The following is a 13616-nucleotide window of genomic DNA, read 5'->3' on the forward strand; positions in this document are numbered from 1 at the left end:
GTTAATGCTCGTTATTCTTTTCCGTATATATTGCAAATTAAACTAAATAACAAAGATGAATTCAATCCCAACAATCCCACAGCTGTCTGTTTGTGTAAATGAGGGAGAGACTTTGAAACATCTTGCTGCTGAATTATTATTTTTATTAAACTGTAAATCATAAAGGTATTATACTGAGCATTATAAAACATACTTAATGTCATTTACTAAACATAAGCATTCTGAACATATTTAATCTCCTTTGTTCTGAGTACAATACAATAATACAAAAGCAAATGAAACAAAAATTACAAAAAAACAGCGTGAAAACAGAATTTCCATTTTTATATTGCTTTTGGAAGTTTTGGTTTGTCCTTTCTCAGCCTCAAATGTCCACAGATTTATGTCTATGCAGTTGTGTTGATTTCTTTTTCTGTTTAATCTTATAGTAGACTTTGTGTTTAGTTGGCCCAGTCAGTTTAATTAAACCAAAGTTGAGTTTTGCCTTTTCACTCCCAGCGTGTTGAGAGAGACACTCATTTGAGAGACATTCATCCTGCATCTGCATTATACAAATATGTCATGCAGTCAATAGAAAGTTTGGTAACACTTTCTATGAAGCCTGTATTTACAATACATTATAAGGGTTTTCTTAGGGCATTATAATGAATGCATAATGCATTATATATATATATATATATATATATATATATATATATATATATATATATATATATATATATATAAAACTTATGTTGTATCATCTAATGAGTATTCAGAAGAACAGTTTTTATATATTATTATATTTACTTATTTGTGGTTATGGCTTTTAAGAGTATGATGATTTATAACACAATGAACATGTTGCATCAAATTTTACAACGGATAAAACTTTTCATAGATATAATGTATTATAAGTCTCATGTCTTGCCATTTTTCTGATGCTACTTTACTTAAAGCGGTCAAAGTCCACTTATAAGTAGTAATAATAATAATAATAATTTTTTTCTCTCTCTCAAACAGCCATAAGATCAGATATCAGATCAGATGAATGTGTAATATGACACATTTGCTTGTAACTTTTTTTTTTTTTTTTTTTTTTTTACTGTAATATCAGTTGGATTATTTTGATGGGACAATTCAGACAGCTGTTGATCAATAACTCTGCAGCTACATGTCCGCATGTCCACTAGTGTTCATTAGAGTATTAGTATGTCTGCTACTGTAAATATATGCTAACACTTTATTTTGACGGTCAAACAACAGATAAACTGAATATAAATGTCTATGCAAGTACTGTGTATGTCAACTTATTCTACCATACTAGATTATATCATTCTTGAGCATACTGATACTCTAATGAGAGTTAGTTGGCATGTAGTTGCAAAGTTGCTTATAGTCGATCGATTAAGGGGACAATCAAAATAAAATCTAACCATATAAAACACTGTTTGTTTTTTCAGTTGGAGTATTAAGCTCACATCAATTAGTTAACATTATCTCCACAGGAAACACTCAAATAACACAACATCTAACCACTCACAAGCTGTAGTAAGATACTGTGCAGATCTTAAACAATGTCAAGATATGATACAGTCCATTATACTGTACATGAAGTAGATTTAATATGGTGTTCATTGTGTGTTATACATAATCATACTCTTAAACTTATAACCGGAAATACATAAGTATTATAATGTATTATAATTGTTGTTATGATTATTCATGAGTTAATATAACATATTATACGTTTTTTTTTTTTTTTTTTTTTTATATATAATGGGTTATGCATTCAATATAATGCCTTAAGCATATAAATATGGGCTTCATAGAAAGCGTTACCGAAAGTTACTTTTTTCTTCCATTTAAATTAGTCTGTCTTTGACGGCAGTCTTTGTTAAACTTCCGCTACTTCAACTATGCCATGGTAGGCAATGGTTTTGGTAAAAGCAATACTTGCTGGAAATAACTTTTCAGTTTATACTGTAAGCTTTACAACTGTTTACAGCTGTTACGACGAGCGCTTATCAGGATCAGCTGAACACTGGATTTTCAAAAGTATGTGGAATATTTTAAGTTCACGGCATAGAAACTTTAAAATAGTTCCAAGAGTTTTACATACACTGGTCTGTTATTGTGGGGACATTTCAATGCACCTGAACATGACTTGGCACAAATGGTTGCTTTATCTGTCAATCATTTGGCCTCTTGAGTGGGCCTTAGCCATTCAAAGTGCCCAAGGTTCACAGAGCTTCTGCTGTCAGTCTGAAGCTCTGGCTAAGCGAGACTAATAATGGATTTAGGTTTTACACTGTCTGAAGGCAAGATTTGCACAATACATGACTTCAATGTTTATAGCACATTTAGGATTCTTTATCATAATGCTCTGTCGATGAAGTGCATGCACATCACTCATTCCCTAAAGGAAGATGTGCTCTCCATGCTCATCAGACGGCCCCTGAGCACAGAGCTGCCATGCTGAGACAGCTGCTGCTTGAACTCTGTGGTTAGGAAGTAGTAGATGAGAGGGTTGAGGCAGCAGTTCAGGCTTGCTACGCAGAGAGAAATGGGGTGAAATTGTCTAATGGCCTGACTTACTGCACAGTTTGTTATAATGCTTTGGCTCACCATCAGGTACAGCAGGAAGCTGATGTGGTAGGGGGCGAAACAGAAGAGGAAGACCCCTGTGCACACCCTAACCATGCGCAAAGCCTTACTCGTTTTACCAGTGAACTGCTGATTTTGGTTCCTCTGTCTGATGGAGTTCACTATTAAGTAAGTACAGAAACCAGTGATAATTAACGGACCAAGAAATCCCAAGAGTTCAGCAGCAACCATCATGGAAATGGCTGAGCGTAAATCCAGTTTACGCATTGGCAGGTCTTTAAAGCAGGTAGTGCTGTTATTTCCAGAATTTGATTTGCTCCTCATTAAAATGAAAGGTGAGCAGCCGAGACCCACGATCACCCAGACTGCGGCGCTGATGCAGACATCGTAGCGAGACTTCCACTTCCTGGCACAGAATGGCCGCAGGAGAAAAGCACAGCGCTGAATGCTAATACAGACCAGAAATGCAATGCTAGCGTACATGTTAAGGTATTTCAGGTAAAAACACAGCATACATAACATGTTGCCGAAAGGCCAGTCTTGTGTGATGTAGTAGTGAATCCGTAGAGGCAGCGACAGCACGTGAGCCAGGTCAGCTATGGTTAGATTAATCATGAAGATGATGGCTTTTGTCTTTTTGCTGTGAATCAAAGAGAATCCGCAGCATTAGAAAAATCCTGTTACTCTAAACAGGCCTCATGAAATACTTCCTAGGAAAACCAGACACTCCTATAATATTGATCAATACTAAAACAGTTACAATTAACTGAATGAAGGTCTTTTGTTAATGGCAAATTATTACTGATTTAACCCTTATGCATTGTTGGGGACGTTTTCGTCCACTATGGGGTAAAGTTGAGTTTTATTGTGGCCACAACTTTCTCTGTGTTTCAGCTAATGGAATGATTTTTGGTGACAAACCTTATTTTGACACATATTTTGGGAAAATGCTTTGAAACTTTTAAAAAACATAACAATACACTGTGGGCAAATTCACTACCCTTTCGTAATGTTCGTGGATAAAAACATCCACTAAATTAAACTGCTGTAAAAATGTATCAGATGATTTTTATTTTTTCTTTATTAATTTTTTTATTGTTTGCATAAATCTATTAAATCAGCCTCAGTCCTGATCAAAACTACCAAATGTTTAAAAAAAATCCAAGATTTTAGCTCATTAATTACCAAGTTCATAAAAGATGTCACTGATTTGGGGTAAAAACACACAATATGACATATTTTCAATATAAAAAGTGATTCTGGACTGGATATATATATATTACATATGACCACAGTCTTGGGCATGTCAAAGATTAGTAACAAATGGTAAATGGACTGCATTTATATAGCACTTTCAACAGACCACATGGCCATCCAGCGCTTTACAACTTGCCTCACATTCACCCATCCACCCACACATTCACACACCGACTGCGGTGTGAGCCATTCAAGGCACATCCAGCTCATCGGGAGCAGCTGGGGTAAGGTGTCTTGCTCTAGAACACCTCGGCACTTGGTCAGGTGGAGCCGGGGATCGAACCACCAACCTTCCGGTTTGTAGACAACCTACATGAACCACTGAGCCACTGCCGCCCCATGTAACAACATTTGATGCATTGTTAGATTTTGTGCAGCATTAGGTTTTTTTATTTTTTAGGCGAACTATACATTGCTGTTATATTCCATATACCTCCATAAACAAGCCAGAAACTAAGCCTTTTTTTGCACAGGGCTATCTAAAGGGTTAATGGTCCCACCTACTGCAAAAATAGCAAATTTTACCTCTTCCCAAAAGGGAAAACCACAAACAATCAAGAATGCATGATTATAAGGTGTCATGGCTTTGCAATCAAAAATGTTATTATAATGGAAGTCAATGGGGCAAAAACAGCCACCAACAATAAATGAGGGAGAAAAAAATTGAATCTAATGCTGCACAAAAACTAACAATGCATCAAAGCCAATATTGTTTCTAATCTTTTACATGCCCAAGACTGTGATAAAAAGTAAAAAATAAAAAATCAAGCCACAATTACTTTAATATTGAAAATAAGTTATTTTGTTTGTTTTTTTTCCCACCAAAATCAGTGACATAATTTATGAACTTGGCAATTAAAGAGTTAAAATCTTGGATTAAAAAAAAAAAAAAAATTGGTAGTTTTGATCAGGACCGAGGTTGATTAATAGATTTATGGAAAAAAAAAAATAAAAAAAATAAAATAAAATAGTGAATAGTGTAGTGTAGTGAATTTGAACAATGCACAAGGGTTAATAGAAAATGACGCAATGGCTTTTTATATTACCAGGAAGCCTGTCAACTTGTGTTTTAAAGGGGTCATATGACATTGCTAAAAAGAACATTATGTTGTGTATTTGGTGTAATGAAATGTTTATGCGGTTTTTGGTGTAATGAAATGTTTATTCGGTTTAAGGTTGAAAAAACATTATTTTCAGCATACTGAACACTATTGTTGCTCCTCTATGCCCCGCCTTCTAAAACGCATACATTTTTAAAAGCTCATTGTTCCGAAAAGCGAAGTGTGCTCTTATTGGCTAGCTATGCAGTACAAATACCTCAAGCATGTCACGCAAATGTTACGCCGCTTAACATACTGTGATGCCCTGTGTCCTGGCATGACCAGACAAAACCAGCAAAACCCATTACAAACGAGGCATTTGTTGCATCCAGTGGGGACATAGTTATTGATTATAATGACTTGTACTGTGTTTTTATGTTAAATTGTTTTCACATTATAATGACTTATACAGCGTGAACATAAAACCATGTCTGCATTTGTGATCAGAGAAATGACAAACACAAAGTGATGCTCTACACTGCTCAGAACTCACGTTCAAATCATGAGTGGCAAATTATTAAATATAAAACACGTACTTACAGGCTGTGAGTCAGAAGCACCAAACTGTCCTTGCAAAGTTAGAACTGCCCCACTTTATAGAAACAGCCTTTGAGCAAAGACCTATTGTAGGCTACACTGCAGGTTCAGGAAACAGCCCTCCATAAAATGCATCACACAGCATCACACACTGCAGGTTTGAGTGAAGAACGGCCGGCAGATCCGATGAAGGACACATGTGACAACCCTAGGCTGGACTCTGCTTCAATCACTGTGAAAGCCGATTCGCTGATCCACAGCGCGAAGTTGATGTATTTCCTCAGAGACCAGCAACAGATCAGCTCTAGGCATGATGAAGTCGATATCATCCTCTTTTGGAAGGCTAAACAAAGTAGTTTCGCTTCCACAGAAAAACACAGCGTCTATACGACATGGTGCCGGTGGCAACAGAGAGAATAAAAGGTATGCCCTCTATCTTTGCATGAACATTTGGGCCGTGTTATGCAAATCTTCCCACATTATGACTTAGACATGTGGGAGTGTGTTTGAATGAGCCATTTAGGGGGCGTGACAGTCTTAACTTTTATAAAGAATATCTCTTTGGATTTGTGACTTTAGTCTTTGCAACTTTACAGATCTTCTTTATGCACAAGAGCTTGTAACACTCCAAAGAGAAAGAATTTAATCGCATCATATGACCCCTTTAAATCTGTCCAAATGTTCAAAAACTAATTGCACCACCTCTAAACAGAGTGATTAGGAAATAATGATAATAATGTACAGAAACATAATGAACAAACTGGGCAGAACGATCATGAGATATACAGTGTGTCTTCAGCACAGGGGGTGTACCCAGTATATAAAAAAAAGTATAAAATAATAGTAATATTAATAAAAATAATAAAGGTTCTCCAACAGATGCTATAATGACCATTAGATGTTATATTAACTATGAAACGCTGACCTTATGAACCGACACAGCACCCAAAGAGCCAGGGTGTTGCACAGCAGGCCTGGGATGAATATAATCAGATAAACGTATGTGTAGAGCTTGTTTATAGTTGTTTCCCAGACATCCGTGTGAGTGGGACAGGAGCAGTTCCCCACCAGACACGATGTGTTCACAAACGTCATGGTGAAACTGCAGTTTCATTAACAGTAGACAACAGAAGATCACTGTGGAAGGAAATGAAGACAACTTTAAAATACAAATCCCAATTCTTTCTACAGAGTATTTGCAGCAATATTTGGTGTTGTTTTATAGATACATTTGCAATTGACCAAAAAAATATTTAGATATTTCAGGAACACATTAATGTTTTTATTGCATTGGATAATACAAATATCAAATAAACTGTCACTTATTCTAAAGTAAATAGGCATTTTAAAAACATTTTTATCCAGAGAAAAAAATACTTTATATTCATAAATTATTTATATATATATATATGAAAACTTATATTCACCTGCTGCCCAACACAAGTTTGATATGTCAACTCCCTTCCTGTGTGAGCATGAAGGAAGTGTTTGTGTGACTGCTGCGTGTTACTTCTTTGTATGCTCATCTCATATTTTTTTTTACTTTATTTCCACATTGAATGGATCTTTTAGCCAACCATATGGATCTGGCAATAATTTTAATAGAAATATATTATTATTATAATTACTGTTGTTAAGTTTTTTTGTTGTTTTTTTGTTTTTACAACATTTTGGTATTTAGAACAAGTATCTTATGCAAAACTGGGTGTGCAGTAAAACTGAAAGCACATGCTGAAGAAATGGAGGAACTCGGGTTTCACAAGCATGCGCATATTCAAATTCATTGCTCTCTTTGGTGTGAGCCATTTTATTTCTTGCTGTGAAATAAGAAATGTGTTGCAAACTCTACCACTGAGATGTTCTGTTTAATTAATTATTCAATCATTCTGTGACTCTAGGAGACATTGTATTTAGTTTCTTCTTCCATCTCATAGGGCAGACATAATGCAAGAATGATTTGACTTTGAAAAGAGATCTTGAACCTTTAAATTAAACTTTGTGAAATACAATTCATCAAATAAAAGGACAACAACAACAACAAAAACGCATTACATTTTTTACCAGGTTTTTCCATCTAAGCTGAAAAAAGAATACACATTACCATTTGTTTGTTTGTTTGCTTAAACCAGGCATGCCTCGAGTGTGCCTAGACGGGAATAATGATCTGTTATTGCTGTGCGAAGCAGTAGATCCTACCTGTTAGACTGAGCTGAAGTCTGCATGTGTGATATTATTGGCGCTTTCCAGTCCAGCATGCACAGAAAGCAACCTGCTGCTGCAGGAGGAAGTTATCTGAATGTGACGTGTCCTGTAATTTCTCATGTTATTCTTCAGCTACACCAGAAGTATGAACAACCTGTGATGTCTCAGGAAAGTGAAAAAGTTTCATATTTCTGATGCAGGGGATGTTTGATGTTTTTGATAGCAGTCAGTTAGTTCTGAAGTGCCATAGTGTGATGAGAGCTGAAGATGACCCTACATACTGAAACTGCAGACAAACACATTTTTAACAGGTTTCTAAATACATTAAATGGACACAAATTTGGCAGACACTGTTAACTAAATTAAAGTTCATGCAAGGCATAATTGTTTTCTGAGAATTGAATCCAGGACCTTGACCTGATTAGTTCCATGCTCCAGCTAAGGGATATGATTATTTTAAACATGCATCATTTGTTACAGATAGGATGTCTTGCACGTAACAATGTCTTATCATGTAACCAGACCAAAAACATCCAATTTGTAGACAAAATCTCTGAAAGCACACTATTAAGAGTTCCTAACAGCTGTTTCCTTTGGCATTATAACACCTACAACATATACTTAAAATCACTCATATTTGCTGCAGTGTCATTTGTAAATTGCCTTTGAATGCTCTTCACAAGCTCAAATGCCTTTCTGTAAATCTTTCTAATAACAGGCCTAACATTTAAAAGGAGTTAAGAAATGTGACATAGCCATAGTGTAAATGCACTTGGCCTCAGGCGCGTGTCTAGAGCATTTTCAGTGGGGGGGCCATGCTGGGGCACTGCCTCCAAAAAGGGTGTCCACCAGTGTCAAAAAAATAAATAAATAAATAAATTCTACAGTATATTACGTAAATCCTATTGTTTTTTTTTTGTTTTTATTACTTGAATAAAGTTACTTGAAAACAAATGCAGTAACAAAGCACATTTTTTATTTATTTAGTTTTTTGTCATCCCTGTATATATCCATTAAGTTAAATTTGAGAATAAATCCTTTTTTTTTTTTTTTTTTTGAAAGAAACTCCCTATATCTTTACTTCTTTTCATGGCTTGGCACTGCTCTCTGCCCTGTCTTCAAAATAAACACTTATGTGTATCTGTTATTCTCAATCTCAAAAAAAAAAAAAGAATCAAATTGTGAATGAAATGCACAGAATCAATGTCATTTCACGTGTAAATGACTAAGTTAGGCCTGAAAATTTAACTGATTATCTAACTGACTTACTCTCATGCATTAACAAGTAACATGTAACCAGACAATTATTATTTTGTAACATTTGTGCATATTGTCATTTGGTGCAATCTTGCTATGTGGTCACTGTCACAAAATAAACTGATACAAAATATGCAAATCAACATGACTGTTTATTGTTTGATAGCGCCCAGCGTATTTTACTTATATTGTGTTTTATTAAACGTTTACTAAAGATTCAATTGATATCAACCCCGACCAATGCGAGCAGAGCCTGACGGGGTAAAAACATTGAACCTCAGAAAACCATACAAACATATTAAACCATACATAAAGGTTACCTACCAGCTCTTTGTTTGGTGTCTTGTGATGTGTCGTTCTTGAATGATTAGAATCTTTAATGTGACAAGGGAAGAACGAGTCTTCTCTATGACGGCGACATCACTTTGATTTTTTTTTTTACAGTGGATTCTAATCTTCAAAAAATTACCTTGTTGTATGATTTATGTTTTTTGAGTTCACCCTTCAGATTAGACTATAGAACTGTAGTGTTACTTGTTTAGGATTCAAAATGTTATTTGCTTTTAATTTATGTCATTATGTCCTTTTTGAGAAAGCATCGTAAACATATATTAGACCAATTTGTCAAGTCTGCCTAGGAAAAGAAATTATTATACCAACAAACTCAAAATTGGATTAAAAATTAAACTAAGCTATAAATACTTTGATTATTATATTATTATATAGCCTAGTGTTTATTCACTGATAGACAGTAAAAAAGACAAATTAATTAATATTTTATATATAAAAAGGTTTTATTTATTTATAAAATAATAACACCACAGATCTTTAAGAAACAGTAACAAAAACACAGTGACAGAAATATCAGAAATAGCGCATGGGTCTGTCACGTGATTAAGGAATGATTTGACAGACTTGTCAGACAAGAGGTGAGTTAATCACAGACTGAAGACCCAGGTAAAGAATTAATTAATCTTTTCTGTATCTTTATAGCATTTTAGTTTTGTATTGTTTGAGGTGTGATCAACGTTTGCTTAAGTACTAGATGTGTTGGGGAAGTAACACGTAACATTTTGATTACATTTTGCTAAAATGAACGAAATGACTCAAAAAAAGATTTCGAACTTCCCATCACTAGTGTCTTGACTTCCCACACTTGATAAAGTAAAAGTCCAAGTCCACAACGAGCGTTGTATCTCTGACGACGCTGCACTTCTTTGAATCGAGAACTTCAGTAGAGTCTATAGACTGATTGGCTATAAAATGGACCAATCACAATACATCTTATAGGGGGGGCACCTGGGGTGGCCAATCGAAGTGCCCCCCCTGGCCACCACGTAGACCCGTCCCTGCTTGGCCTGTATTAGATCCTCTCATATTAAGGTCCATATAGGCTCGCAATGGCGCAGCACATGACTGCTTCAGAGCTTGGCTTTCCAGTGTTTGTAATGTTTATGTTTGTTTTCCTGTTATTTTTTTGTTATCAAACACGATCAGTTTCACCAAGGATGAACTGCTGAACATTCGGCAGAACACACCTCAAAATCTTCTACCGGATTTCAATTATTCTGACGTTTTACTGAATATTGGAGTCAGCGGAGCAGCTGCGGTTATCAATCGCTTCAGGCCTTGAAGACAGGGGAAGAGAGCCGGCACGCTCATTAAACTCAGAAAACGTGGATTTCAAATGCTGTTTGAAATCTTCCCAGCTTATGGCTGTTTAGAGCAGATCGCGATGCAGAATCAACTGGGAAATTGCGCAGCGGTGGGACATGACATGTCTTCAGGAAGAACAAAAGAAGAAAGGCACCAGGCACAGATGGTTACATCAGCCTGTATGAAAACCTGGGCTGACCAGCTGGGCCCCGTCTTTTCACAGACCTTAAACAGATTTCTGGAGTTGTGTGAAGTCCCTTCCCACTTCAAACGCTCCACCATCATCCCCGTTGCAAAGAAACCCAAGATAACAGGACTTAATGAGTACATGCCTGTGATTCTAACGTCTGTCTTCAAGAAGTACTTTAAAAAAACTGGTTCTGGCTTATCTGAAGGACATCACTGGACCCTTACTAGATCCCCTGCGGTTTGCTTACCGAGCAAACAGGTCCGTGGATGATGCAATCAACATGGGACTGCACTTCATCCTGAAACATCTGGACCAAACAGTGACTTATATGAGGATCCTGTTTGTGGACTTTAATTCAGCTTTCAAAACTATCATCCCAAAAGCCATCCAGACAAAACTAACCCAGCTCTCTGTTCCTAGCTCTATCTGTCAGTGGATCACCAGCTTTCTGACAAAGAGGCAACAGTTAGTGAGACTGGGGAAATTCACATCAAACAGCTGCTCCACCAACACTGGTGCCCCTCAGGGATGTGTTCTCTCCCCTCTGCTCTTCTCCCTGTACACCAACGACTGCACCTCTAAAGACCCCTCTGTCAAGCTCCTAAAGTTTGCAGACAACACTACAGTCATCGGCCTCATCCAGGACAATGATGAGTCTGCTTACAGACAAGAGATTGAGCAGCTGGCTGTCTGGTGCAGTCTTAACAACCTGGAGCTGAACACGCTCAAAACTGTGGAGGTGACCGTGGACTTCGGAAAAAAAAAAACTCCTGCTCTCCCCACACTCACCATCATAGACAGAACTGTTGCGGCAGTGAAGACATTCAGATTCCTTGGAATCACCATTTCTCAGGGCCTGCAGTGGGACAATCATTGACTCCACTGTTAAAAAGGCCCAACAAAGGTTGTACTTCCTTTAGCAATTACCTGCCACATGAATTGCTGAAAAAGTTCTACTTAGCTGTCATTGAGTCTGTCCTGTGTAATTCAATAACAGTGTGGTTTGGTTCAGCTACAAAATCAGACATCAGAAGACTACAGAGAATGGTTCGGACTGCTGAAAGGATTATTGGTGCTCCCCTGCCCACCCTTCAATAACTGTATACATTCAGAGTGAGGAAAAGGGCTCAGAAAATCACTTTGGATCCCTCACATACAAGGTATCCCCTTTTTGAACTTTTGCCATCTGGATGGAGCTTCAGAGCCACAAATACCAGGACAGCCAAGCACAAGAACAGTTTCTTCCCCCAGGCAATCTATCTCATGAACAGTAAAATTTTCCCCACTTATGCAATAAAAATGGGCAATATCCTTAGATTTATTTGTTACCACCTCCATCCTATTACATCCCTGCATCTCAGTCTATTCTATTCCATTATCATCTATAGCACAACTATTCACACAATTGTATTTCTTGATTTATTTAGCAATATTTGTCTTTATATTTACTTTATTTTTTTTTACAAACCCTATTACAAAAAAAGTTGGGCCACTGTACAAATTGTGAATAAAAACAGAACGCAATGATGTGGAAGTTTCAAATTTCAATATTTTATTCAGAATAACATAGATGACAATATCAAATGTTTGAATTGAGAAAATGTTTAATTGTAAGGGGAAAACAAGTTGATTTAAAATTTCATGGCATCAACACATCAGAAAAAAGTTGGGACAAGGCCATGTTTACCACTGTTTGGTATCCCCTTCTTTTTATAACAGTCTGCAAATGTCTGGGGACTGAGAAGACAAGTTGCTCAAGTTTAGGAATAGGAATTGTGACGAGTGGGGTGGTGCTGAGAGCCGTGGGAACGGAGCGAGGCCGGTGGAGTGATTGGGAAATGACCGACACCTGCTCCACTCATCGTTCTCGAGTCCCACGGAGGAGATTGGAAGGAAACAAAAGAGGAGCTACGACAGTGAAGGACGAGAGAGGATCAGGCCTGGGCTTTATTTTGTGTTTGGTTTTGTTTGTTTGTGTCAGTCGTCCGTGAGGGGCTGTCGCGCATGGAATAAAATACAGCCCTACTACTAATTTTTTGCCTACTTATTTTATTCTAGGCCATTAATAAAAAAAATAAAATGGGAAAAATCCAACCCCACATTTATAATAAAATTTATATTAAAATAAGTTAAGTTTACCCATAATTAGTCTACTTTAAATGTTTTAATTATAGGCTATAGGCTACTTAGAATTATGAACTGAATTCACAAATTCTTTAGATGACCGTGAATATAGTGATGGTGTGACATCATTACAGATAATGAGTTCAGACGGGAAACACTGCACCTGTGGTTGGTTTCATTTGAATTACATAGGCCTAAATATAAAATTATTATTATTCTATTTAAATGGCTTATTTTAAAAGTAGACATGTCCTAGACATGGTTCGTCCAAACGGACGGAGCTGAAGCTCTTTCCTCTTGTTATCGGGATGGAAGCTGTGGATCGGGATCCGCCGATCGGAGAAGTGCAGCAGACTACACTCTACAAGATAAAGCTTCAGTTGCTGTTGTTTGTATAGCAAATGAAAACATGTTAGGCTGTGAGATTTTTCTTAAATAGGCATAGAATAAAATTAGTAGGTTAAAAATCTGCACATTTCATGTCATTATAGATCCTACAGTAAAATTCAAATGTCATTGAATAAATTAATTTCTGTTTGGTCAAAAAAAAAAAAAAAAAAAATATATATATAAGCACCACTAGCAAAGAATTGGCAGGATTAATAAACTCTGCTGTCTGCCGCTTCTCTCCTGGTGAAAATGAACTGAGCTTGCGGTTGCCGCTTGTTGGTGCAGTACATAAGGGTTGAAAGGGGTGTTTCAGCGCC

At 36.7% G+C, this 13616-nt stretch overlaps 1 protein-coding gene across 2 annotated transcripts; it reads right to left on the bottom strand.

Annotated features, from left to right (window-relative positions):
- Positions 1–1731: 1731 nt before the first annotated feature.
- LOC113113446 (putative P2Y purinoceptor 10) lies at positions 1732–7787 on the bottom strand. Of its 2 annotated transcripts, XM_026279631.1 has the most exons (4): positions 7677–7784; positions 6908–6945; positions 6406–6617; positions 1732–3226 (listed from the first exon to the last, which is right to left on the bottom strand). In XM_026279631.1, the coding sequence occupies exons 3-4, from the start codon at positions 6573–6575 to the stop codon at positions 2392–2394; spliced, it is 1005 nt and encodes a 334-aa protein (XP_026135416.1). In that variant the 5' UTR covers positions 6576–6617; positions 6908–6945; positions 7677–7784; the 3' UTR covers positions 1732–2391. The 2 variants fall into 2 exon arrangements, with proteins under 2 accessions (XP_026135416.1, XP_026135415.1); XM_026279630.1 differs by lacking the exon at positions 6908–6945 and having other exon boundaries at positions 1733–3226; positions 7677–7787.
- Positions 7788–13616: the final 5829 nt, after the last annotated feature.

The sequence above is a fragment of the Carassius auratus genome, chromosome 14 (assembly GCF_003368295.1).
Source record: "Carassius auratus strain Wakin chromosome 14, ASM336829v1, whole genome shotgun sequence".
Lineage (NCBI taxonomy): Eukaryota > Metazoa > Chordata > Actinopteri > Cypriniformes > Cyprinidae > Carassius > Carassius auratus.

What these genes read in the sequence shown, in the direction of transcription:
- LOC113113446 (XM_026279631.1), bottom strand. Translation starts at nt 6,575, where the DNA reads ATGACGTTTGTGAACACATCGTGTCTGGTGGGGAACTGCTCCTGTCCC. An exon ending in GTGCTGTGTCGGTTCATAAG is followed by an intron (nt 3,227 to 6,405) that starts GTCAGCGTTTCA and finishes TTTGATTCACAG; the next exon opens with CAAAAAGACAAAAGCCATCA.